The sequence below is a fragment of the Numida meleagris genome, chromosome 2 (genome assembly GCF_002078875.1).
Source record: "Numida meleagris isolate 19003 breed g44 Domestic line chromosome 2, NumMel1.0, whole genome shotgun sequence".
Lineage (NCBI taxonomy): Eukaryota > Metazoa > Chordata > Aves > Galliformes > Numididae > Numida > Numida meleagris.
Window position 1 is genome coordinate 77,390,800 of NC_034410.1, and position 27,767 is coordinate 77,418,566.

The 27,767-nt window shown below is 38.4% G+C and overlaps 1 protein-coding gene across 2 annotated transcripts; it reads right to left on the reverse strand.

The window, feature by feature from the left end:
• Nucleotides 484-27,736, reverse strand: MTRR (5-methyltetrahydrofolate-homocysteine methyltransferase reductase). 2 transcript variants are annotated; one of them, XM_021386074.1, is made up of 17 exons: nt 27,581-27,736; nt 25,923-26,050; nt 25,240-25,422; nt 23,392-23,583; nt 20,608-20,761; nt 18,681-18,798; nt 17,363-17,714; nt 16,052-16,174; nt 14,749-14,902; nt 11,507-11,595; nt 9,688-9,868; nt 7,802-7,844; nt 6,237-6,423; nt 4,111-4,229; nt 2,748-2,840; nt 2,473-2,652; nt 484-1,521 (listed from the first exon to the last, which is right to left on the reverse strand). In XM_021386074.1, the coding sequence occupies exons 4-17, from the start codon at nt 23,533-23,535 to the stop codon at nt 1,377-1,379; spliced, it is 2,082 nt and encodes a 693-aa protein (XP_021241749.1). In that variant the 5' UTR covers nt 23,536-23,583; nt 25,240-25,422; nt 25,923-26,050; nt 27,581-27,736; the 3' UTR covers nt 484-1,376. The 2 variants fall into 2 exon arrangements, with proteins under 2 accessions (XP_021241749.1, XP_021241748.1); XM_021386073.1 differs by lacking the exon at nt 25,240-25,422.

Below are 27,767 nucleotides of genomic sequence, written 5' to 3' on the forward strand. Positions count from 1 at the left end.
ACGTATCTTTGGCTCTACATAGCAATATGAACAACTGCAATGAACACAGAGAAAACTGAAGAACATCTGATGAGAAGACACGGAAACTTCTGCTGGCCACTGAAATAACCACCACAGCTAACTAGTACAGGCAGAATACTTATTCATAAATCAAATGCTATTTAAAACAACAGCTTGTTCTGAAGAGAAGTATGAATGCCTTATACTTTTTCATTTATTTGCACTCCAAACAGTCCTTGTTGGAAGGAAAAAGACTGGGTATTTCAACCATTTGATTTCAGCAGCTTGATTTATGAAGTGGATTGCCCTATGTGAGAGAAACTGCTTTCAAACACATTACTTCACTATATTTTCACCTTAAAATAAAAAAATACTACTTTAGCAATCTGATGAAGTTTTTACTAAGCAATCACATTCAACCCAAGTGGAGAATTTTTCCACAAATTAAACTACAAATATTTTAGCGACAGGAATGAAAAAAACTTCAAAAGAATTACACATGAAATTTTAATAAGGATTAACACTGAGTGTAGCAAAACTTCAAGATATTTGAATGAGAAAATGAAAAACAGAGGTATTTAAAAAATACTTCAGAGTTGAAATTCTGCAGCAGGTTTTTGTGCAATATTCTGGACCTTTATTCCATTTGGCAACTGTTGTTCAAGGAAAAAGAAAACATACACATGCACAGAATCATAGAATCACCAAACTTGGAAAAGACTTCCAAGATCATCCAGTCCAACCGTCCACCCACCACCAATATTTTCCCCACTAAACCATGTCCCTCAGTACAACAACTAAACATTTCCTGAACACCTCCAGGGATGGTGATTCAACCACCTCCCTGTGCGGCCCATTCCAGTGCCTGACAACTCTCTTGGACAATCTTTCCTAATACCCAATCAGAACCTCCCCTATAGCAACCATTCCCTCTTGTCCTGTCGCTATGTACGTTTGTGAAAAAAAAGTCTCAGGAAGTATCCAAGTAGATCCTGGCAAGTCACTAATGAGTATAGATAGTGTACAGTTAAGTGACTAATGTATTTACTTTGTAGCTTCTTTGTGTATGAATTACAGGAAAAAATATGCGATGTAACATAAACATACAATTTACAGGTAAGTTTGTACTTTCTACATGAAAGCAATCTTAAAAGGCAGAGAATCAAGGTATTGACACAGTCCATTACTCAATGTTGCTAAAAAAGCAGATTGGTTTGTTACCCTTGAAAAGGCTTCACATTCCTAAGTGAAAGATCAGCAGAGAAAGTTAAAATGTCTGTGACAATGGCCCTTTTGCAACGACTCTAGTTAAAAGCATAAATGTGAATGCAAAGCAAAATCTTTTGTCTTACAATGGCATAGAAAAAGCTAAACGGTTAGCTCCAAACATCCTGCAAATAACGTTTTGCTTCTCGAAGCGTGGCCATGGTTTTCATTGCTTCCAATTTGTCAACTTTCATTTCTACACTTAAAACATCCACTACAGCATCACTGACATCATCAGCCATGTGCTTCTTATCTCTGGAGAAAAAGAAAAAAAAGGAGGAAAATGCAAAATACTGTATTTTTCCTTTTATCAACATTTTCAGAAGCTGTAAATTTGGAAAAGATCATAACCAAACAAAAACAGCTTGTATATTGGATGGCAAGAGATTCACTGAGTTTTCATGCAGCTGAGCATTGACAAGAATGAGTGTTTCTCTCAAACAAATATTACAAGTTAACATCTCAGGAAAAAAAAATTGGATCCCCAGCTGAGATGTCACAAAATAATTCTTCTATTTTAGGGACAACTGGACATGTTGAAGTATGTTATATAATAACTACATATCTCCAAAATCATATCGTGCACAAAATAAAAATCCTCACTTATTATCAATGTTACTTTTAATACAAACAGTAGGCACATATTCCTGCAGGAGAAAATACTGACATTGAGCCCTGTGTTCAAACAGCTCTCCATTTCTCAACACTTGCTAAGTTAGCGTTCACAAAAAAGACTTCCCACTGTAAAGTATATTACAATTATGGAACTTTATGAAGGCAACAGAACTTTGAAATTTGGGATGAAAAATCTTAATTTCTACGTTCAGGTAGCATTCTGGGCCATCAAAACGTAGAATGCAGCAGAAGTTTCTGCTGCCTCACCATTGCGTGCTTTATCACTGCATGTATTCCAGCATCTAATTTTCTTAAGAGCAGTCTATTAGTTTGAAACCTATTACAGCTCATTTGAATCCTAAAACAGAAAAGTGAATAACAAGTGACTGAAGCAGCAGGGGAACTGCATGGTTACAAGCTGTATGTTCACAACTTTATTGTACTGATGGACATAATACATTCTGGTATTCCAGAAAGGATGTTTCAGGGTCATGATGGTCCTTTTATTCAGGCATCTTTAAGTCTTTCTGAAGCTTCAAACTTTCGCTAACTCCGTTCTCTTTCTGAGACAGTCCATTACACACTACTCACCCACATACATAGAAGTAACCACTCTCTTTCAGCAGGACTCTGGCAACTTCCTTAGCATAAAGCCTAATGACGTCTTGCACATACTTAGGTTGAGCTACTTCTGCTGTTGAAGAGTCTCTTGAGAAACAAACCTTCAGATGAGTTAACGTCCCATTTTCAAGAAAACATCTGAGCTCATCTCTGAAAGGCAATAAAAGGTGTTAGTAATGGCTCTGAGATAACCATCCCCTCATGAATACAAATGAGACACACAGAATGTTAAATAGTGAACTTGCTTGAACAAATAATCTCTATCCTGATGCCGACAACCAAAGAAGAGCCATGTCTCTCCAAATTCCCAGTCTGTATGTTCTTCTCTCAGTTTTTGCCTGAACAGAAAAAAAAAAAAATAATGCACTGACTGTATGTTAATGTATGTAAATCCAATCCTGTTTTATCAAGTGCAGAAACTAAAACTCATATAGCGTAATTCTCATTTATAATAGTGCTTTTCAGCCTGCCCCGAGGCTTATTAATGTGAAATGACTTAAGGTAAATAACCTTCCTTTTCTGATTTTGTTGAGTTCTCACTTCTGGCCCAGCTCAAAATCAATTAACTTCAAAGGGTGTTTGGTTTTGGTTTTTTTTTTTTGGGTCACAGTTTCACACTGGAACATTCAGGTATGGCACTTCTGAACATCTCACAAAACAATTCTGACTGCTGAATAAAGAGATTCTTACCCCTTAACTTTCACTGGAAGCATTATAAAACAACCTGGGGAAAACTCAGCACAAAGCATTTTCAGCATGCATTTCATTTAGCTGTAGAAGACTGGAAGAGTTCAGGAATAACAATCTATTTACCACCACACCATCAGAAAAGTTATTGTATTTTCTTCAAACGATGCTAAAGATATTACTTCACAGAGGTTTTAGCTGCAAATTCCTAGTTACATTTTGAGAGAAAGATTGTATTTAACATTGATCAAGTATTTATGGAACGCTACAAATCCTTGACAATAAAACACAACATAAATCTGAGAGAAAGGAATATTTAGGGGATAAAATTAATAAAATAGTGAGGACTGTACACAATGTTTTGTTTAAACCAGATACATATAGTCAGAAGCACGTAAAAAATTCCACCTCTCAAGTTTTATTTTCTTTTTAAACATACTGTTGGTGGTGATCTCACTTTTGAACAAGTTTCTTTTTGCCTTACAAAATTAAGCTGCTGTAGGAGGGAAGAAAGGTATCTGCCTTTGAAGCCATGCAAGTGGCCGAACTAATAAGAGTGCTGACAGTAGATGAGCAAAAAATATAGCAGTGTCCCTTGTCATAACATCCACTAACTGTTTATATTTGCTTGCTATGTTTGTTTTGGTTTAGTTTTGCTATATTTTCTTTTGGCTTGCACAGAGTTCCTGAAGTGTCATAAAGAGAAAACAGGATAAAGAACAAAGCAGTAAACAACAGTTCATACATACATTTGTGAAATTACCACTCCTGTTTTTAGTTTAACAGGAGCAGCAAATACAAAAACATACACACACAAAAAACCACAATTTTTTCCCAAATTAAAAAAAAAAATCTGAGCCTGTTTTTTTTTTTTTTCCCAACATTAAAAGGCTGCTTTCCATGTAAAAGTTTGGCACATACCTATGTTGCAGAAAACCAATAAATGGTGCAATTCCCGTTCCTGGACCAACCATCACAAAAGGGACAGAGGGGTCTGAAGGTAAGTGGAAAGTATTGTTTGGACGAGCAAAAATAGATATCTAAAATGAAATTGGATAGAACACAATCGAAGAATACTTATAAAATAGCATTGAATTTTTTGAACCTTCAGTATGTTTATGTTTTCTGTGAGTGCAGACACATTTGGAATAAAAATTACACGAGGTGCGAAACCAGACAAGGCCACAAAAACATGAGCTTCCTATTACGAAAGGTGACTGCACCTTACATTTGCTGAATATAGTTTTAGAACTCATGGAAAGTTTGGTAGACAAAAGGAAATGGTAAACTAGCCATACTAACTGTTACAGGCAACTCAATTTTATTTTATTTTTTATTCATTTCTAGCACTGTGAACATTCCGGCAGGGCTGAAGGATTTGTTCACAGTAAATTGAAGTCTACTGATACTGAGCTTGCTTCCTAACTTTTCACAAAAAATTTTCCATGATCTCCAAATAGATCATGTTTGAATCAACCAAGAATCAACAGGAGCAACAGAGGACCTTCACCCATTAAAGTCATAAGCAAGAATCTGATTTATTTTTTGTATTTTGTATATTATTTGTAGCTATTTCAAGCTACACTTGAGTTAGCACACTACCTTTCCTATTAAGAATTTCAAGCTTGCCAATCCTTAAAAAGAATAAGCTAGTATACACATTTGTTCTGTAAAGTATTTGTGATTTATCTAAGATACTTTTGCATAAGATCACACTCAGCCATTTTGTATTGGTACTCTATATACTTTTGTAATAGATGTGTATTGCTGAACATTTATCTGTGCTGAATTCTAGCTTGCACAGCAGATGCAAACAGTTCTGAATTCTATTCTCACTCAACTTGTAACAATCCTTTTTTTCTTTTCAATCCACCTCTTTCTCAAGTTTGATCTTAAACATATTGCAAGTCAACTATATTTTAAATAAATAGTGATGTGAATTCTAGGATACGGTTCATCGTGCACGTAACAGTTTTTCCTTTGATTTAGTTTTTAAAAATCAATTCATGGGTTTTCCTTCCATTTTGCCACAGACCTTGTATTATCAGCACAGTTCTCTTGTAACCAATGTATAAGCTTGTTTCCATTTTTCTTGAACAAATATACAGCATCAGTAGCTCTTCTGCCATATCATATATAATACTACATATATTATATACCGTAGTATTTACTAGTATACACCATAAAATATCTTGAGTAGGAAGGGATCCGTGAGGATCAACAAGTCTAACTCGTGACTCCACAAACAGCACCCTAAGAATTAAACCACATCTAAGAATCTTGTCCAAATGCTTCCTGAACACCAGCAGGCTTGTAGCTGTGACCACTTACCTGGGGAGTTTGTTCCAGTGTCTGACCACCCTCTCTACCAAGAACTTTCTCCTAATATCCAACTTGAACTTCCCCGATGAAGCATTAAGCCACTCCCTCATGCCCTAACTTATACCTCATCTGTTTGAGATTGTGATGGATTACATAGATAAAGAAAGAGAGATGAAAGAAGAGTATCATCTCCTAATAACAGCCATTATGCCAGAACATCTTTGATGCACAGCAAAAATACCACAGAAGACTGTTCTCTGTATCACATTCAGTAACTCAGCCTTTTCAAACTGTGAAAGATCTGTCAAGAAGTGAGAGTTTCATGACTTCCCCCTACAGTCTGCCAGCCTTTCCTGAAAGTGAGCAGGTGCTTCTCTAATAGCTATAACCATTTAACTGGTATCTTAGTCCATGAAAGCATATTCCAAGACTCATTTAGGACTACAGCGGGGTGGTGACTCTGGCCTTTCAGCAACTGGAAGTTTCACTACTCAAATATCCATAGCTAAATTAAAATGTAAGTTTTAGCAACTCAGCAATGCAGTTTTAAACATGTTACAGAGTGAAGGGCAAACTTAAAAGAAGGGCAGAATCGCAAAATGCAGATGCATACAGCTGCTGCCAAAATGCCTGCTTTACGTCAGAGAAGTAAACAATGAAAACTACGATTGCTTCAAGCACGCACAAATTTTACGGTTAATGGAATTTAAATGCTACATTCATACCTTTTCAGTTGGAGAACTTCCTCTTCTTATATCCAGCGTGTCTTTATTGGGGTGCAGTAGAGGTGCAACTAACTCAGCAAGCCAGCCTGTACAAACTCCCTTTCGTAAGACGGGTCTCGTGGGACAGGCAGGAAACTCCACAATATTAAACACAAAACACAGTTTTCCTGGCTGATACAAGTTCGAACTGTAAAGGAACAAGTTTTGTTACTTTTTTTTTTTTTTAAAAGAATTATTATCTTGAGATAGCACTGCCATCTTTCCCGCACTGCAGGTCCTCTTTCAACCCAAACAACCTCACTGAAATCAAGATTCTCAGTGTCCAGTTACCTTTGTGATATCTATAAGCAATTATAAAGCTTCCTGGGGCTGGACTCAAAGGCCAATGCCTACAGGATGGAATTAGAATTCCTCTCTATCAGGTTTTGATGTGTATGAATTTGCTCTTGAGAATTCTACCAAACTTGTCAGACACACAAAACAACATTGTTTAAAATGGTCAAATTCTGTGGGTTTTTCTGGTTGGCTTGGTTTGTTTGTTTGATAACAGGGACTGCATTCATCACTTTTATCTTTCTGTTTTATTCCACTTCTTCTTTAGATCTATTGTTTTCACTGAGTTGTACTTCAGGTGTTCTGCAAGACAACTCACATTGTTTTTTGGTTTTTTCCTTATTGTAGAATAAAGGCAATACTGTAATAGTCAAACTGGGAAAGTAAAACACCGTGGGCAGGAACTGCCTTCTAGTGTAACTTCTTAGGAAGCCAGAGGGAAACCTGTCACAAAAAGGGAGCTAGGCAAAGAAGCATCCGAGACCATAAGCCTCAAAAAAAGGAAAATAAAATAAAAATGCAGATATCCAAAGGCAGGGAAGGCCCTCTGGAAAGACGTAATGATACACTATCAAACATAAACAGCTGGATTCTGATCTTCCAAGTCAGACTACACTTCACACTATCAAGACGGCACAAGGTCCTGGCAGTGAGTAAGGCTCCAGTCTCACTGAAGAATTAGAAAAAGCCACATACTTCAAGGGCCAAGACTTATCCAGCCCATCAATGACTACTCTGCTTTGCTCAAAAGTTACATTAAGTAAATTTCAGTAATGACTGGGAAAAATCAAAAGCAAATTCCATCTTCTAGGAAATACTCAAGGTGAAGACAACATTACAACCAACTTCTTCACTCCGGGGCAGCTACACACTCTTTCTGAAAATGAAGGCAGAGTTCAAAGCATTCTGACTGCCCCACCCAGATGAACACAGACCTGCAGAATCACCTTTGGCCAGAAGGAGTTTTATGTGCTTGCCCACTTGTGAATTGCAATGTGGGGAAAAAGGGGTGAGAAAAGGGAGCTGCAGGGCCTAAGATTTCAAGTTGACAAAGACGGATTCAACAGTAAATGGCAAATGAAAATTCTAACCAGAATGACCTTACATAAATACTTTGGAGTTCGCTCTCTAAAAAAAAAAAAAAAACATAATGTGCATACACACATACACAGATACTTAAGAAAAAAAGTATAGCTAAATTACAAAGAAGATATGATTGATTATTTCAATACCTTGAAACTGAATAGGATCTGGCCTGTAATTTAGGGAGATGTTCTGGAGGAAAAAAAAAAAAAAAAGAAACATCACTTATTGTTTTATTCACCCCAATAAAAACCAAAATATCATTTAGCAAATGTTTACAGTACAACAGATAACAAGCACAGTGTAATTGTACTCTACTAACATTGAGTGGTTTTATCTCAAAAATAAACCATTAAGACTTCAACAGTGATAGGAATTTCTTTTTTCAGATTTTATGGAACATCTGTAAGAAATCTGATAAAATAAGGCCACAACAGTTAACTGATGGGGTTCTTGATCAATTAAAAACAACTGTAAAGCATACAGAAGAGATGACAGTAGTTAGTGGACAAAGTAAAGCTTCAAATTTGATTTCCTTCCCCTTTCAAGCAAGTGTGCTTTATGGAGTTGAAAAGTTCTGAAAATAGAAATTACTTGTTTGAACGTTTCCTATACCTAATGTCCTCAAAGCAGATGCATCAATCTAATTTCAAACTCCTACGAATACCTACCATCTTTGAAATGAACACTAAAAAAAAAGCCAAAAAAAAGCTCAGCAACAACACTTGCAGCTTTTAACTAGCATCCATTCAAAACTGAGACAGGAGTTTACTGGGCATTCTTGTAATTAAAGTTCACTACATGCCGCATGTACATATTGATATCTACATCTATCTGCCCGCATACATATGGATGCACGTTCACATACACAAAAGGTCAAACTCACTCTCTTCGCAGGAATGACCTAGCATTGCAGACTGCACGTTTTCGCTAAGGAGAAGAATATATTAAAAGGAGACAAACATGTTGCAAAGTGATCAGTGTTGTGGAGAATGGTGACAAGAAGCAAGAAATACCAGAACACACACACTTACATAACAAGATAACATATAGTGCAGTTCAGCTGCTTTTTAGTTCTATTCCATGTGTGCCCACTTTTTGTGTATGTTCCCCCCAGGATATGGACTTAAACATGTTTTGAAGATGCTTCTCACACAAGTTGCAAGCCAGAGGTGAGACAAGCTAGTTCACTGAAATCACTTAAAGAAGATACTATGCCCATTCAGCACATTACTTCCCCGAGACAATATATTTGGGAAAAAAAACAAAACAAAACAAAACTTTCAGAACTTCATTTTATTCAGTTGTTAAAGCACATTCCATACCACCTTTTAGAAGCGAAGTCGTTTTGCTTTCAGTGAGAAGACTCATGTATTTGTATCAAGCAGAGCAGAGCTTCTATCATTAAATCCCTACAATTTACTAAGAAGGAGTAATGGAGAACATGATCACAAGACTATAAAAAGCAATTGTTTTGTTTCATCTAATGAAACACAACAGGAAATTCTGGTTTTTAATCTGGAAAGTAACTGTCAGTATTTTCAGATGAGTTTGATATACCTACAGCTTGAGCCTCATTCCTTCCAAGTTGTATACAAAGAACTCAGCAAGTGTGTTAGATGTAACTTAAACACCAATATACTGGGAAAAGCTTTTTGTTTCCACAGATAAGAGCCCAAGAAAGGAACACAAGGGCAGAGATATCAGGAGATATAAAAGCATGTATTTTAAAACTGTAACCAGCTGATGAATTGGTTCTTAAAAACATTAATCTTACAAACACCTTATACTTATTTTTATGCACAGGAGCAAATCGGAGTCATTAAAAGCATAGGTATGCAACTAAGTGCAGAATGAAGGCCACACAACACCACCGGTGAACAGAGTCACGCCCCCTAACAATAGTCTGAATTTGACGACTATGAATACTACAGCATTTCTAACTGAACAGTTATCCACATCTTGAGAAACTGAATGCTTAGTCTGATGCATTTTTCAGAATGAACTAAAACCAATTAAGTCTAAAATCACTCACCAATTAACAGGTTAAGTGAAGGCTTGCAGCTTGGAAAAGCATGAAGTAAATCCAGCAAGCAGACATTAGACTCCCTAATAAAACGAGTGTAATCAGAGGCTCCTTGTTTGCTGCAAAGCTCCTGAAGCCTCCGTTTTTCTCCCGCATTACTGGTGCATTCTACAAGGGCTCGCAAAAATGCCTGAAGGAAAGACAGTGAGAGTGGAAGGTAAATAATCTGTCCAGTTGGGCAAATGTCAACAAATTTATGAAAAACTTGAATTGCCTGGAGAAAGAAAGCAGTCAGCGTGCAGGTTAATGGTTAATACAAAATACAGTTTATTGTCCAGCACTCACTTTCATCTACCATGAGAGATTTAAATTCCTCCCACCACCTCTCATCCCCAGAGTATGCGAAAAGCTAGCAGGTCAGAAAATCCTACTTGGCCTGAACAGGAGAAGAGACAGATAAATAGACAAAACCCATTCCCAGATATGACATACTTGATTTATGTATTGGCACTTCAGTAAGCAGCCCCATAATGCAAATTAATTCAAGACAAAATACAATTTACTAAATTACAGAAGCTGGGAAAGGAATAATACAAAGTCTTAGAAGTGATATTACTGTAAATAACCTACAGTATTTATGAGTCATATAAATGTTGCTGCAGTGTTTTATTCTGTGTTTCATGAATACATAACATTAGCACAAGCTTTCCGTAATAAAATTAAATAGAGCATTGAAAGATAAAGTAAAAATCAGATGTAAATAGTTCCAGGGTTGTTTTTTTTTTTTTATTTGCGTGTTTGTTTGTTCTCCAAAAGGCATGGTGGAAATAAACAGTGTTTAGAAAGAAGAGTGATCCAAAATACCAAATGCAATCAGAGGTTATTTTCTACAAAAGAATACTGCAAAAGTAATCTAGTGTTTGGGCAAACTCAAAATCCAGAAAACTGTTTTGATTATGGACTTACAGCCCATTCTACGCTGAACATGAAATAAAAAGAGTTATAAAAACTGGCTTGGTTGATATTCCCTTGCCAGCACTCTCTGCCTACTCTTACTGTTGAGAAGAATTTTCAAAAACTGTCAAAGTAAATGAAGTACTGAACAGGCTGCACAAGTTGAGAGATTCTGTTCTACAGCACACTGTCTAATAATGACATATACTGGAACCTGCTTGTGAAATTCACTTTTATGAGAAGTCCTTCCAAAAACTGATTTCCTTCATAGACCCAACCAACACAGCTGGTTAGCGTCATGCTTTATCTCTAAAATGCATTTTGACAAAACCCGAAATATCCAGGCATTTTCAGTTGCAAGCTTCCAATTTTTCGCAAGTACAAAATACAAGGGAAATAGTATCTGTGCATTGTGAGAAAAACATACAGCAAAAATTTTTCTTTGAGTTCTGCCAGTTAGTAAACTGCTCAAGAATTTGAGGGACATTTTGTGGTGCTTATATAAAGGAACGTGCATATTTCCAGGGACGAAACAGGACCAACACAGTCGGACTCTCTTCGGTGAGAAGAACGATTTCTCATTAATGCCTACAGCCAGGTTCCGTCAGCCTTCCACTTATCTTGCACCAAATATCTAGCAATTTTATGTCCAGTTCCTTTATGAATCAAAGTACTAAAGAATGAGAACACAGGTTTCAGTATCTTATAATTTGCCCAATAAAGCACTAGAAGCAAAATTTCTTAGAACAGAGAATCAGCAGCGTGCAAACTGACAATCCTTATTCACCAGGAAACATGGTAACTACTGAATTCATAGAAACCACAGAGCATTGAATTACTATGGATTTCTCTTCGAAAGAAGAAATACAAACACCTTTTTGGGAATTGCTCTTAGTTCCAGACACCAGGTTAGAATGAATTTCAGAGTGCTTCTCTCAGGGATGTGTTGTGGACGAGTTGCTCCTATTTAGAAGAAGAAAAAAAAAGAAACAAAATAAAATACAAAAGTGCATCCATCATCATCCAAAAATAACATTAGACAGTGCTTGCTCCTTCAAGAAATACCAGAGCTAAGCTGTATTTCGTTCTGTAGGATGAGCTCAAGTGATTAGTGACAATTATAAACTAAATAGCAAGACAGTTTTCCAATGAAAATGCAAAGAAAGTTAACAGGAAAGAAGGAATATAATAAGATATATATATGTGTGTGTGTGTGTGTGTGTGTGTGTGTGTGTGTATAAAATGTGTATACACACACACACACACATTTTGCCAGACCACTGAATGCCTTTTTGCCACTTACAGTCTTGAGGAAATGCAGAGGAATGCTAACAAGCAAATGGAGCAACCACATTTTTTTCCACCTCCATTAAACACTCCTGAAAAAGCAGAACATACTGAAGTTTTCTAATGATCTAACCAAAGTTGTTCATAGCCAGTGCCACAGTGGAGCTTCTGCGGCTGGTCAGATCCCAGGAATTTCTCTACAACCCCCAAAATTTGCCCTTTACTGTGTTCTTGTGAAGGAGGAACACTTACATCCACCGAGTCTTTACGGAGCCAGCCAAGGTGTAGTCAGGCTCACGATCCTCATGTTATGTCATACTAAAGCAGATATTCCCCACTCTAAGCAAACCCTAAAAGGAATATAGGAGCACTTATGGGACAAAACACTTATTAATTAATAAGCTCTTCATGTCCCAAATTGTTTCACTGCAAACTGAACTTGCACGTTGGGATTTATCTTGATATGTTTCTCGGCTTCCAGGTCTAGCTACTCATTCTTACAGTCATTTTCTCCATTTTCAAGAGTCCTTTAGTGAAACAGAAGTTTCAGACTAAGCATATAACTATATAACTTGCTAAATTACCTCTTTGTATCTGCATTACTTGACTCAACTCTCGCTATAAAAAACAAAACTTTTTTTTCGACTGGAAGTGGATTGCCATAAATGTAACGCAAGCAAAAAAAAAAAAATAAAAACCTCTTTTCCCCTTGAACATGCTGACAGATTTTCAAAATGAGTACCTAATCTTCCTTTAAGGATACTCATACATACAATAAAAAAACAACTTTGCGAAACTAGAATTTGAACAATAGACCGCTAAATAAGTTCTCTGTTTTGTCCTTTCACTTGATCCCACCATCAAAGAATCAGATGCTGAACAAAGAGCGGTTGTAAGAATTCATTGCAGTTCCTGGTAAATCCTGCAGATATGCATCAGATGCACAGTTCTCTGTTCACACTCGTCTCCTCTCCTACGTTTTTCATCTTTCTTCATTCGGTAGACCCACAATCATAATATTTATTGCAAATACTTCGGTAAAGTGAAGACGGTTGAAGGGACAACCATCTCCTAAGGAAAGGAACTCAGGAACATTGCCAGGAACTGTGAAGCTGCATTACACAGCTTATGTCCTTGGTACAGATTGGCAACAGCAAGTAATGAAGTCACAGTACCTTAATGAGTCTATGCTCACCAGGTAGCTCCAAAGAAATCAATTTGGGATTAGTCCTAAACTATTTTAGTTCATAATTACTATGGCTATTATTCAGTGTGTAATCTACAGTTGGAAGTCAGTGGATCTTTTCCTAAATAAAAACTTTATCATTTGACTCGATTGCTAGCCTAAGTAGAGGTGAAGCAACTGGATGGAAACTCCTTAGTGAAGCACTTGCATTCTTGCCAGCAAAAGTGACAGGTGATTCTGGCAGAGTACATACGATGTGTAAAAAGTCAGTATGATTTGCACTGGATTGCCCAGAAAGCAGAACCAGGATCTTTGATTCCCTGTGTTACCGCATGGTGCTATCATCTTTCTTTCCATTACTACTCATTTCAACTCATAAGCAGGTATGACATTTTATATACGAGACATAGCAAAAAGAGCTGCATTAAGCAGAGATACAAACACGTGGACTGTTTACACATAAGAGAGGACCGATATACCCAGGTTCAAACCACTATTATAACCGTTTTTCTCAACCTTACCATGGAAGGACTGTTAGTTCTTGCTATACAAGGAAAATGAAGTAGCTAAGCTACATTCACTTGGCTTCTGTTCCACACTAAAAGTGCTCTGAAACTAATGAACTCAAAATGCCCTGTTCAGACATGTTCAAGATTAGCCCTGATCTGAAGGCAGGCTGTTAAAAAGCCAGACTGGCTCTGCAGACGTAGGGTTCATCCTCAGCACAAGGACCAGCAACTTATGTCAAGCCAAATTAAAAAATAAATATGAAACAGAAACAACAAAATACCACCACATGTAAAAAACTCATCAGCTCTACATGGGATGCAAGCAGTATTGTTTGTTGGCACGGAGAGGCGTTACAGGAAGAAACATCAACTGTCTCCTGCATTCCCTATTCCCAAGTAGCCACTGTACTCACCGGGAAAGGACTGGCTCCTAATTACATCCTAAATCTGCTTGTGTGCTCATAGCTACCTTGGGGATGGAAATACTTAAATGGCAGTTAGATTTGTGCATTCCATCTGTACTGTTTTGACTACTTTGTCCTGCCAAATCTGAATATTTATGGGTCAAGGGCTGAGGGAAAGGTATGAACGGGACTGTACAGTACCATTAAGACACCAATTGCATGGCCAGAGAAGAGTAATTCTCATAGGTCCTGTTAGTAGTATATGGGCATACCCTGAATCTTTCGCGTCCCTTTATGAAGAATGGGACCATAAAACTCAGCAAAACAGATACACAAAGACCAACAAGCCCCTTAAAAAGCACCACACAGCAGCAGTAAGTCTTATGCTCCAGGAATACAGCCCTCCAAGGATGTAGGGGCAGAAGAATGTGAAAGGGAGATTTTACTTTCAGCTGGAGAAACATTAGGTTACGCGATAAACACAACAGAGCACAGAAGATGAGTGACACAAGAATCTCAATGACAGGCTCGAGTTCCCATTCATAAGCTAAGTCATCCACAGTATAAGCAGGAGCAGCATTTTATGTGCCCACTCTTTCTGATTTCTGGCATACCTTTACAAAATAACAGTTGCGTCCCAATACCTAAGTCAAAAATGTTCAAAACTATGCATATGGACTACTACTATCACAGAGAGGAATGTTTTCATAGCCAATGCATCACATCTTACCTTTCTTTTTAGTGTCTTGCTTAACCTTTACACAAACAAAATTCTCTCCTTTTTCAGAAAGTCCCAAGATGTGAAGTAGTTCTTCCACCTCACTGACATTGTTGGGACATATTACACAGAAGGCGTCTCCAGGTTGGTAGTCAAAGGCTGTACCCTGTTTGAAGACATGAAATTATTTCAATAAAACTGAAAGATAAACCAAGGCCAACATCATCCCCATTCCTAACAACAGTCTTCCGTTCATTAAAAAGAACGGGGCCAGCAGGTTGAAGGAGGTGATCCAACCTCCCTACTCTGCCCTGGTGAGGCCACATCTGGAATGCTGTGTCCAGTTCTGGGTTCTCCAGGTTAAAAAATACAGGGATCTCCTAGAGATAATCCAGCAGATGGCAACAAAGATGATTAAGAGCCTGGAGCATCTCCTGCACCAGGAAAGGCTGAAATGCCTAGGACTGTCCAGCCTGAAGAAGAGAAAGCTGAAAGGGGATCTCATCACTGTTTATAAGTGGATGGGACCAGGCTCTTTTTGGTGGTAAGCAACAAGAGAACAAAGGACAATGGGCAGAAACTGAAACACGGGAAGTTCCATGCAAACACAAGGAAGAAATTGTTTACTGTGAGAGCGACAGAGCACTGGAACAGGTTGCCCAGAGAGGCTGTGGAGCCTCCTTCTCTGGAAATATTCAGGACCTGTCTGGGAAGAAAAGCTCAAAAGCAGAATATTTTCCTGTTAAAAGATTTCTTCTAAACTAATAAGCACTTTGTGCTAAATGTTCACATCAGTATATAAAATACAACCTTTCCTGAATAAACTAAAGCAGTTCTTACATCTTGTGTAACAGAGGCTAAGAGTTTGAGTCAAGCAAATGAATGCCAGAAGATGAAATAGATCTCAGCAGCTCCAACATAAAGAACTAAGGATTCATACAACTTGCTTGCACTAATGAAATTACTACATGTGTAGATTACCTACCAGAAGGGTCACCATTTCCTATACAGAGTTTCTGACTATTTCCTAAAATGTATATTTAATTCAACAGCAGATCCACAGAACAACAAAGAAACGAATTTGACAATCTTCTTAAGATTTCTGTGGAGCCATAATGTTCAGTGAACAAATCAGGCTTTGGGCATACAAAATGAATCAGCCTAAGCTGACATCATCCCATTGTAGAGTGAATTCTTTCTTCTTTTTAAACCATCAAATCTTTTTCTGCCAGTTATTATGCAAAACACACACGCTTTTTACCCTTCATTTTACCCACTCTTAAAAAAAAATATTAAAAAACTATAACTAACTTACTGCAATATCAAGTTCTAAAAGCAATGCAGTTTTTATTGCATCTTCTCTAGTGAGTCGTGATGCTTTTGTAACTGGCACTTCGAAGGTTGCTCCCTCTGAAATCAGTGAGGACAGATGAGGATTCTGAAAAAGAGGACATGAAAACTTACACCAAAAAATGCAAACCAGCTGATTAGCCACTTACATGTTTTCCCTCTTCTTGTTTGTTATAGTATCTTCTACAAATACAAGCGTTTTGCTCTGCATTTTTAAAAATCACATCTAAGTAGTAACAGGCATATTTTCTACTATAAAAAGTCCATATGCCTGATTAGTCCAGTGGGCCTAAACTACTATCAAATGCAGCTAGTTGTTTCCTCTTTCAAAAGCTCTTATAAACAGCCAATTTGATTTTATGGGTTAGTCTCTCAGGAGTAGCTGATTATGAGTGTCCATCTCTCTTTTTAAGCTCCATAGCACCCCTTTCAGCCTGAGTGTTGTAATAGCGGAGTACCTCCAAATCTCCTTTCACTAATTTGGACAGTTTACCTCAATAACTTGCCCCAGACCTGTTTCATTCACAAAAACTTGCCCGAAAATCAGCACTTTTGATGGATCAGCACTTTTGCTGGATGTTATCACATCCAGCGTCTTCACTGTACCCTCACAGAATGACCACAACATTCATCCTTTGGCAAGCAATCAGAAAAGTTTGAATCACACTCTTCATTTCACTAAATTCGCCCACCTGAGATGATCACTGTTTTATGCTAATTCTTCTCCTTGTACAGCAACTCTTATTTCTACATGGCTTCATAATAAAAGCACACTGGTTTTTGATCTGCAGTTCATCTTCTGTCTGCAATAGCACAGTTATGACCGCACCTTAACAATTACTAGTTTCTAAGTTATTAAATATGCAGCAATATTTTGAGCAATTTCACATCCTCTTCAGGCATTCTGCAAGCTCTAAAAATTTGAACTGAAATTTTACCATAATCCTTTCCATAGGAAGGTGTTTTCACTGTCTGAACACGATGGATTAATTATTTATAGTAAATAAATTGAACACTGATGATTTTAGTTTTTCTATTCCTGGCAGCAACATTCTTCTATCAAATTATAATTTAGTTAAACTATATTTTTACATCAGTGTCCTTAACTCATACGGTGAAAATTACTTTCTTACCATACAAATGGACTTTTCGCTTACAATTAAAAAATTCCCATAGTCTGGGATGCATTTCCTTTAGATATGTATCCACTCATTCTTTTTAGTGGCATGCTCCTACCAGAACTGGAGGCCTTCATCATTCCAAGTGAAGTCCTTACCTCCCCATGGGTGTCCTGAAACTGCACCTCTATATACTCCGGTGGCAAGGCAGGAATATTAAGAGCAGACTGAGAGATGGGAGGGACTGAGTGAACAAGTGAAGGTTCAGCGTCTCTAGCTGAAGCCACAACATCGACGTCAAGCAGTTTCTGTGATGGAACATCAGAACTCCTCGCTTCCTCATCTTCTAACTTCAAGTTCTGTATTTTTGAGCTTAAGTTTATCTCATGCCCTACATGTGGGTCTGCACTGACATCAGTGCTCATGCCCTCTTTTTCCTTCTGCAACAGAAATACTTCCTTGAGGGCACGCCAAAGTCCATCAATCCAAGGATCAACTACTAGTTCCAATCTAGGGAGGGAGAGAGAAAAGAGAAGAAGAAAAAATACATTAAAAAAGACAAAAAGAATGGGCTCATTGTGAGTTACTGCACTGTTAATTTAGAAATGATAAAAAAGTAAAAAAGCTGTTATAACAGAAAAGTCATTGTGGTAACAAGTACTTTCATTTAGTTATTAATGCTATGCAAAGGTACACAGTCGGCATTATACAAAAGCCTCACTCTTTTTCCAGTTTCACATTTTTATTTTCTCAGGCTGAACTTCATGACAGCAAGTTGAAGGGCTGGTAGAAAAATCTGCAGCTTTTCACTCTGCAACAGCAACATCAATGCCTTAGAACAATGCTGCACTTTTACTATTCTAGAATGCAAGGTATAATTTTTATGATTAAGGCAATGTTTGTGTTCAATTGCTTGTGTCATCATGCACAGAACCAGTAAGAGCTGCACATGAAAATAAATAAGCCAAGACTGCAGCCTACTGGTCAGAAAGAGCAATACAACAGGTAGAGAGGGAGCTGCTTTCTTACATATCTCCTCTACAGCAATCAAAAAAAGACCTTTACATAATTTTCCTTCCAAAAAAAGGATGCTTTATATAATATGGAGAAAAAAATAAAATAAATTTTAGGGCATGCCTAAAGCAGCTCAGATGCATACATGCTGTGGAACTGGTTTTATTTGTTTCAGTAAACTTGGATTAGATTGTAAAAAGCTCCTCTTTATTCTGAATGACTTAATTTATAAAACTGCTGTATGCACTCCATTTTTACAGGCATTACAGATGTTTGCTCAGACTTTAAAAATAAAGTTGCACTGAATGGTAATTAAGATTGAAAACGACATACTATGTTCAGATAGGATTCATTCCCAGGAGGTGTCGGGTAATCAGGTTCAGTTGATTTCAGAGCTTAGCCAAAATCATACCCAAATATTACATCTTGAAGAAATAAAAATCAAACTCATTTGGCTCTTACCCTACACAATCATCTGCTAATCCTGTATCATAGAAGTGCTGGGCACCAAGTTCTTGAAGTAGTCGGTCTACTGTCTTTCCACCGTTACAAAAGAACGTGTACTCTGAGTCCCCCAGTCCTAAGAAATACAGTGCCAGTCAGTCAGTCAGCCACACAGGCTACACAAAGGTCTGCAAATAAAACACAACTTTCTTGCAGGCAAACAAGATAACCCAATATATAAAAGCATCTATTTTGAGGACACTTTAATGACTTAAATAAATGCACCTGTATTAGTCCCAAAGTATTGCTGAGAAAGTCATTCCTCCTACACAAATCTAAGACAGAATTTATCTGAAAAATACTTTCCTCAGATAGTTAGCATTTCTGAAAAATATAGTTTTAGATAGGGACTTTAAAAATAATAATTAAAAAAACCCTAACCCCTCTGAGAGGAAGATGTAGGGAGCTGAAATAATTAGAAACAGAGTGAAGATGATTGTTCTGGTAATTCACACAGTGTATCTCCCCTTTAGATTAGAACTGTTATTACCACTATACATTGTTTAGTAGTAATACATTCTATTACTAAGAAAGTAGCAGCATTTCAAGTAATTTAAAAATATCAAAACCTTCAACAGTCATGAAGATGTTCCATTAGATGATATACTTTGCTGTCACTTAAAAAGACAAGGGACTCAAGAGTCACAGTCAGTGGACTTCATGGAAGACCTGAGAGTTAGACCAGGTTATCTGACACACCTTCAAAGAGATTAACTACACATAGCTCATCTTAACAGACACTTATTAAGCAGTCCCAAAGACCCCTGGTTATGCAGCCTGTGCAAATTGTCTAATTTGCCCTATTGTTTCACTGTCCTCACTAGCACAATATTTTCAGAAGTAAATATTAGGGAGCATCCACAACTTTGCTGGGCAACCTGTTCTAGGGTCTCATCACTCTCATAGCAAAGAATTTCTTCCAAATATGTAGTCTAAATCTACCCTCTTCCAGTTTAAAACCATTTCCCCTCACCCTGTCACTACATGCCTTTCTAAAATGTCCCTCCCCAGCCTTCCTGTAGGCCCCCTTCAGGTACTGGAAGGCCGCTATAAAGTCCCCCTTCTCTTCTCGAGGCTGAAGAGCCCCAAACCTCTCAGCCTGACATCTATGGAAAAACTTAACCACTGCACAGAATGTAATGTATAAATAGGCAACAACATAACATCTTCTCAAAATGTTTCATGATTAAGATGCGTATATTTTACAACGCCATGTTACAGGTTCACAAGAAACTTCCTTCCAGTGTGGACTTTCCTCAAGAGAGATCTAGAATTTTTCCCTCACTCCTCTCCAGCAATTTAAATTTGTCAGGCTAACAAATGTTTCTGGAGTTTGTTTAAACAGCCTGAAAACTCAGCAAATTGACCTGCTCAAGATCCACAATGCACCATTTAGGCATATAGGTATTTTGCCTATCAACATGTAATCCGAAATTGAGTTCCTTCCAACAACCAGTAAGTATGACATTCAAAATGGAAAGACTTATTGCAAATGGAAAGGGATGAGATGATGCTAAAAGCTTATATATTACAAATGTTTTACATGGCTGTTTCTCCTGCACAGAGAAAAGCCCAATCACTCACAAAGCCAAATAAACTCAGTAGTCCATAGGGACTTCACGTGAAATTAAAACGTCAGCAACTATAGATAGTTAATATCACGTTTGTTTATGTAAAGAAAATTAGACTATAAAAAAGTTAATTGGTAGCTTGCATTCAGATCACTTCTGTGATATTATTCCTTTATTGCACATAGAGATTATAAAAACCCATAAAATTGTTCATACTGCAGAAATAAATAAAACAAACCTTATTTACAAGTATAAAATATAAAATTACTCACTGACAGACAAGCGCTGCAATTACATACAAAACACTACATCACCTAACAATCCATACTGAAGATGTGCAAAGTGATCAGGTGGCAAGCTCTTATCCCGGATTTTCTTAACAAACTTGCGGGCAGTGTCCGGTGGGTCGCCAGTACCAGTTGTGGAAATAACAATAACTACAGGGTCCTTTTCTGTTTCCAAGTTGTACTACAAGTAACAAAGCAAGCAAGTTACAAGGTGCCATTTGATAACTATTTGAGGCCTAACGCACTATTTTCCTCTCTTCCTTTTCCCAAAGGCACGCAGAACATTGTTTTATCACATCTTACCTGTATTAAACCACAGAAAGCCTTTCAAATAATTGGAAATTATTTTGGGGGTGCAATCTATAATCTTGCTTGTAGCTTAAATTTAATGTACAGAACCAACTGAACAGAAGAAGAATGGTAATGTGACTACCAGAAAGCATGTGAACTGCTGGGTTGCCTCTTAGCCTCCTCTATGCCATAATAAGCAACCCCATCTCCTTCAACCACTCTGTGGAGGTTTCAGTTTAAATTCATTCCCAGCATTCCAAGTTCAACGAAACAGTAGGTCACGAGAAAATATAAATGAAGATTTCAAGAAATACTGTGTAATCATTTTAAGCAGTTTCAGGACTGCAATTCAAAACACTAGTTCAAGTACAAGTTCCTTTCCCAACACTTTACTAAATAAGTCATTCAAACCTCACCCCCTCCGCAAAGGACGTAGAGCTGACCCCTCACAATGCAAAAAAGTGAGAAACACAAAGAAACAGTTCATGAAGCGGTTGTACCATTGTCAGTTTTCTTTTCACAGCTTTCCTGAAGAGCCCAAGAACAGCTACATGGAACTACTTAAATTATCATCTGCCCCTGCAGCGGCCAACAGCCGGGGTCTAGAGAAGTGGAGGAGAACAGAGTAAGCATGCAAGGACATTCCCCAAGTACTTTGCCAAACTCCAGGCAGATGTGTGACCAGGCACATTTGGCACATTCGGCACATTCCAAAACAGTTTTGTCTTTTACAAGTTCAGGCAAACTCCAAATACCCACTAATTTGTCAGCTTCCAAAACTGAACTATAAGCTGTGCAAAGAAGACCTTAGCTATACCTGAAATTTCCAAAGCTTCCACAGCTGATTTTATAAGTAACAGCACTTCAGTGCAGTGTGACTATTGAGTCAACAAGCAAACTCTTCAAGCACAAACTGACAAAATGCAAGGGTCTACTGGTGTCACATGAAATATTACACTAAATTGTGTTCCATTCCAAAAACAAGCAAAAAATAAGAGATACAAGCTTAAGAAGTAGAAGTTGCTGTATTAGAAGAGAGTTATGATTAGTTCATTAAATTCTTGCTTGCTCTACTACACATTCTCCGCACACTTGAAGAATTTAAGAGAAATACTGAACAACTGCACAAAGAAGGGCCTTCTCCTAACTGACAAGTACAGAAACGTCTTGCTTTGTCACCTAAGGCACATACACAACTATTTGAACCATGCAGGTTGTGGAATAACCTGTCAGATCTAGCTTACCCAGAGGAATTCATCAGAGGCCACACAAAACTCAAGCAAGCTCTTGCTCCTGCATAATGTCATCCTGCCTTCCGCTCTCCAACTACACCTCATTTCTAGAAGTTCCCTTTATTTACTGCGAAGAGTAAGGAAAAGGAAAAGCTTAAGAAATGAAATCTACCAAGGTGCAGAAATTATTTTTTTCCTCAGTACTTAACTCTCACATTCTCAACTCAGTGCACCTTTCCAACTCACCACTCTGAGTTGTCTTGCCAAATTTGACAAACCACTTGAGTGGCAGGCCACTAACATGACTAGAGGTATCCTGTCCGCTGCCTTCCTGAAACTAATCTCCAAAGCTGTCAAATGCAGAAGAAATAAATGGAAGAATATAAGGAGAATCTTCATGTTCTCTCCTGGCTGCACGTGTCTCCTTGTAAGACTGTGACATACTCATACTACATCATACTCACACTGAGTACTATATACTCTGTAAACATTAATTTAAAAAGCAGACGTCCAGCTACAAAAGGAACTGTATAACCAAGAAAGCAACTTGCTAAAAGGAAACTTGGCTATTTTTATAAATGTATCACATTTTCAAGTGCACAAAGTGACAGTTCCTGCTCATCTCAGTTGAAATACTGTCATGTTGTGTTTGCTTTTTTAGAGGACCTATGAAGGGAATTACAGTCCACAGTGCTTTCAGTTACAGACACTAAGTTTTTAGACCTTTACCCTTGGATAACAGCAAATACTAAAGAGCCACTTCCTTACTCCAGCCAAGCTTTTCTTTTTTTTCCCCCAGAATGCATCTCAAGTACAAACTGGAACAGACCCTTACGTTAAATAACAAGACAGCACAAAAGGTCAAGATCATACTGGAGCCCAGACCTAACAGAAAGCAGGACCTCAGCATAACAGAAACAGTGGAAAAACTGAGCAATCATTTCTACTAACTGGAGAGTTGACCAGTAAATTCTGAATTCATCCAGAACTGCATACGTAATACATATTCGGCTTTCAAAAAGTCACTGGACTGTTGTTAGAAGCAAAGATTTACTCTGGCATTTACTGTTCTACTATGAAAAATCATCAGAAAGATTTGGCAGAAGGCTATCACGAGCCTGTAAGTCTTGGTCCCAGTAACTGACTCTTAAAGACCTGAAAATTTAAAACCTTTTTAGGTAGATAAATGTGCTCAGATTTCACCGTTATCAACAGCCACCACTCAAGCAAATGAAGAAAAATGCAGCTATTAAACACCGATTTTTCAAGACAGCACAGAGTATCTCACCTTGTCCATCTCACTTATACAGTGCATGTCAGCTTCAAATCCATGGGTGCCTGCTTGCAGACATATTTCCTCAGCTATGGCTTTTGCCTGCCCTTTTTGTGTTGCATAGAGGAGCAAAAATCTCCTTTTTAAATCACAGCACATTTTCCGAAACAGGGAACGCTTTACTTATTATTATTTTTTTTTAAGATGCTGCAGAGGAAAAAGAGAAACAAAATGTGAATTTACTGCATGCAGAACAGAAAGATTTTGCTCTCTATGTCAGATCAAAAAGAGATACCTTAAATGCATATCAGTATTGCTGTTTAACCTGGAAATGAGGCATCTGCTCTGAAGTGAAGCCATTTCTCACAGCCTTTGCAGGCCAGCCTGTGAAGGACTTAGGGTATTGCCCAAACGTGCTGTACTGCCTTGATATTGCAGTTACACTGCAATACGCAAAGTCAAGAACCTAGCACGTAAACAGTGCAAATAGAGAAAATCAGCACGAAATTAAAAACTATTTTTAAGATCTATGTTTTATTTTCCATTTTAAGTCTCTGACTGCTTTAGTCCCCTTTCTGAGATGCATTTCAAAATAAAAGAATACATGGATTTGGTGACATCCAACTACAACAACTGATCAATATCTTTTAAATTCTTAATTTCTCCTGCTCTGAAATCACTAATTTTTGCCTGAATGCCCTTACGCTTCATCCTCTATGTTTGTATTTTAGAAGACAAACACTATTTTTCATTCCCTGATTCAAGAAGGTGCTTGTTACATAAGTGCAACTACAGAATCTATTTGTTTTGGATGTTTGTTTTTTGTTGTTGAAATAAGAAAAAAATCTTAGAGAAACCTTCTGCAGGGTAAAATGCCACTCCTTCACAAAAGTCTTGCAAGAAGTAGGATGAACAAGATGCATATCTTTATCTATAAAACTTCTCTCATTCAAACTTTTATGATTTTGACAGAGACAGAATACAAAAGATACAAGGACAACATCAAGGACTACTGTATGAGAGAGACAAGTAGAACATTTCTCATGCATATATTACAAATTAATCCTCGGCCAATATTTTGCTCCTACTAGGGATCTGCAAGAGAACTCAAATACCCAGAATTAAAACTCAGTACTTTCAGTTCCAGAACTGACATCTTTTTCCAATCTTATGGCCACCTTGTTGCACGTCACCTATTGTCCCTGCAGATTCAACTACACAATACATGCAGCCTACTAACCACACTGCACATCAATTTGTGCAAACCCATAGCAAGATAATTTGAGGCATTTTTTTTGCTGTTTCTATGAGAGAAAATAGAAGAACACTGTAGTCTGTTCACATGGCAAGGTATTTCTCCCAACAGTACTATGTAAGGTATCTTCTACTAGAATACATATGTATATTTTTAAACTAAGCAATAGCTTCTTAGGAGCACAGTGGCTGTGCCATACCTGAACTCCATGAAAAATGCAATTCCTGGAAAAATTTAAGGCTTTCATTGTATTTAGTTCTACTACATCTCCCAGCATAATTTTTACTTTAAATTGATTATAATACCTAAAGATATTTAAACAAATTCATTCTAATAACTGACTTAATGCAAGCAAAATAATCCACAGAATGATTTTTCACCCTCCTTTTTCCAAAAGAAATACTACTGTTTGACTACACAGAAATTATGAAGATTCATATGACACACAATTTCAGTACCCTCAGATCTCTCTAGAAATACAGATTAATCCTCCTTATATGCTATGTTTTCGCCCTAATCTTTCTCCTGTCAGCAGGTGGCAATGCCTGACAATGGATAAAAAACAATAAAGATGAAGTGGTGTCTCATTATTACATTTTTTCCCATACCTAAGAAAGGAAGAAAGATCATCAGTTTGGGATGCATGGTACCACAGATGCCTTGTATAGACAGAAGTCTGGAAGGTAAGCAACCAACATCCTTCTTTTCAATTGAAAAGCAAGTACATTGGATTTGGAGAGATGGATTGGTGCATACGAACCCGCCGGGAGCTTTCTCACTGGTGCTGGGGGCTAGTAGATTGTACAGAGACACAGAAGTCAGACCAACATCTCCCACAGAAGATGTGCAAACAAGAAAACCCACATGGTCCAAAGATGGAATTGTGCTAGATATGCATTCTTCCTGAGAGAAGGAACTGTGTGCATATTTAATGGTGTGTATGTGTACTTGTGGGAAGGGACAAGGCCACAGTTATATGATTCCTTGTAATTAGGCATAGATGGCTGTTTTGCACGAATTTATCAATGTTTTACGAGTGCATGGTATTATCTGTTTCACTGCTGCTACTGATCCTGAAAATACAGCTTAATTAACTGATTAAACAACAGTTCAATTAACTACTTGACAGTTAATTATGTCATTAATAGATCAAGAAATTGCTTTGATCCTGATTCACACCAGTTTCTCCCTCTGAAGCATCCTATCTCCAACATCAACCAGAAGAGCTTCATGCACAAATTGTTCACACGATGCCTGTTAAAGGAAAATGAGCCACTCGTCTGCAGCTTACCTGCAGATGAGCAGTCACAGAAGAGAAATACACTTGCACTCAGGTGAAAGCGTTGCCTGCATTGCTCTTGCTTTCCTGCACTATACACTCTTCAAAGATGATATTCAATTTATGTGATATGGATTCAACTGAAATAAAGGAGAAAAAAAGATAAGAAAAAAGTAATTATTGACTACTGAGCTGTCTAGAGAAGTACTGTAACTTGGATGCTATTACAAAATCACAGATTTATAGGGGTTGGAAGAGGCCTCTACAGATTATCGAGTCCAACCCCCCTGCTAAAGCAGGCTCCCTACTGTAGTTGCACAGGAAAGCATCCAGACATGCCTTGAATATCTCCTGATAAAGACTCCACAGCCTCTCTGGACAGCCTGTTCCAAAGCTCAGTCACTCTCACACTAAGAAGTTCTTCCTTGTGTTTGTATGGAACTTCCAGTGTTCCAGTATTTACCCATCGCCCCTTGTTCTATCACTGCACACCACTGAAAAGAATGCGGACCCATCCACTTGTCTCCTGCACTTTAGATATTTATAAACAGCAATGAGATGATCGCCTCTCAGCCTGCACTTCTCCAGGCTGAACAGTCCCAGCTCTCCCAACCTTTCCTCATAAGGGAGATGCTCCATGCCCCGCCTCATCTTTGTGGCCCTCCGTTGTACTCTCTCTAGAAGATCCCTGTCTTTCTTGAGCTGAGGAGCTCAGAGCGGGACACAGTACTGAAGATGCAGCCTCACCAGGGCAGAGGTAAGGGAAAGGGTCACCTCCCTCGACCTGCTGGCCATGCTCTTTTGAATGCGCCCCTTTTGAATACATTACCAATGGCCTTCTTGGCCACAAGGGCACACTGCTGGCTCCTGGCCAGCCTGCTGTCCACCAGGTCACCCAGGCCTTTCTCTGCAAAGCTCCACATAGCAGCAGTGTTTTAACAGGTTTTATGCTGGCAGTTACATACCAAAAACCAATACAATGTTTAAGCCGGGGAAACAACCCAGGACTTACTGACTCAAACTAGGGCTTAACAAGAAGCTAAGGATGAAAATCTGCATTACAGCTCATTTGATTTAGAACTCAGAAGAGTCAGAATGCTCACAGTACATGGAATATAATGGTGAGTCCATCAGCTTCATGGTCAACACACTGCAGGATCAAGAAAGCCATCCATGCATGCCCGTGGCACGCTTTCATAGAAGCAGTGACACCAGCATTGGTAGTTACACAGCTTAGAAAGGATCTCATCACTTTTTATAGATATCTAAAGTGCGGGAGTGAAGTGGATGGGGCCAGGCTCTTTTTGGTGGCGTACAGCAATAGAACAAGGGGCAAAGGGCACAAACTGCAACACAGGAAATTCCATGTGAACACGAGGAAAAACTCCTTTGAGGGCGTCAGAGCAGTGGACCAGGCTGCACAGAGAGGGTGCGGAGTCTCCTCCTCTGGAGATACTCAAAACCCGCCTGGATGCTTTCCTGGGCAATCCTCTGTAGGGAACCTGCTTTGCTGGGGGGCTGGGACTAGATGGTCTCCAGAGGTCCCTTCCAACCCCCCCGATTCTGCCAGCCTATGTCCCACAAGGCCGGGCTAGCTGGCTAACGGTTTGACAGCAGGTCAGCCTGAGCGTTCACAGACGGGATACAAACAGAAGAAACTTCCGCAGTACCTTTATGTTCTTCTGTGGGCTTTAAACTGGACGGTGACACCGCGACCTCAGAGCCAGGCCAGTCTGTGCGTTGTTTTTGTAACAGCAGCCGGCTGGCTGGGAATCACTTTCTCTCTGCATCCGGCGGTAGAATAGGTCCGTCCCCTTCCTCTCCCTCCAGGCTGAGACGAGAAGCGCGGAGTGAGGA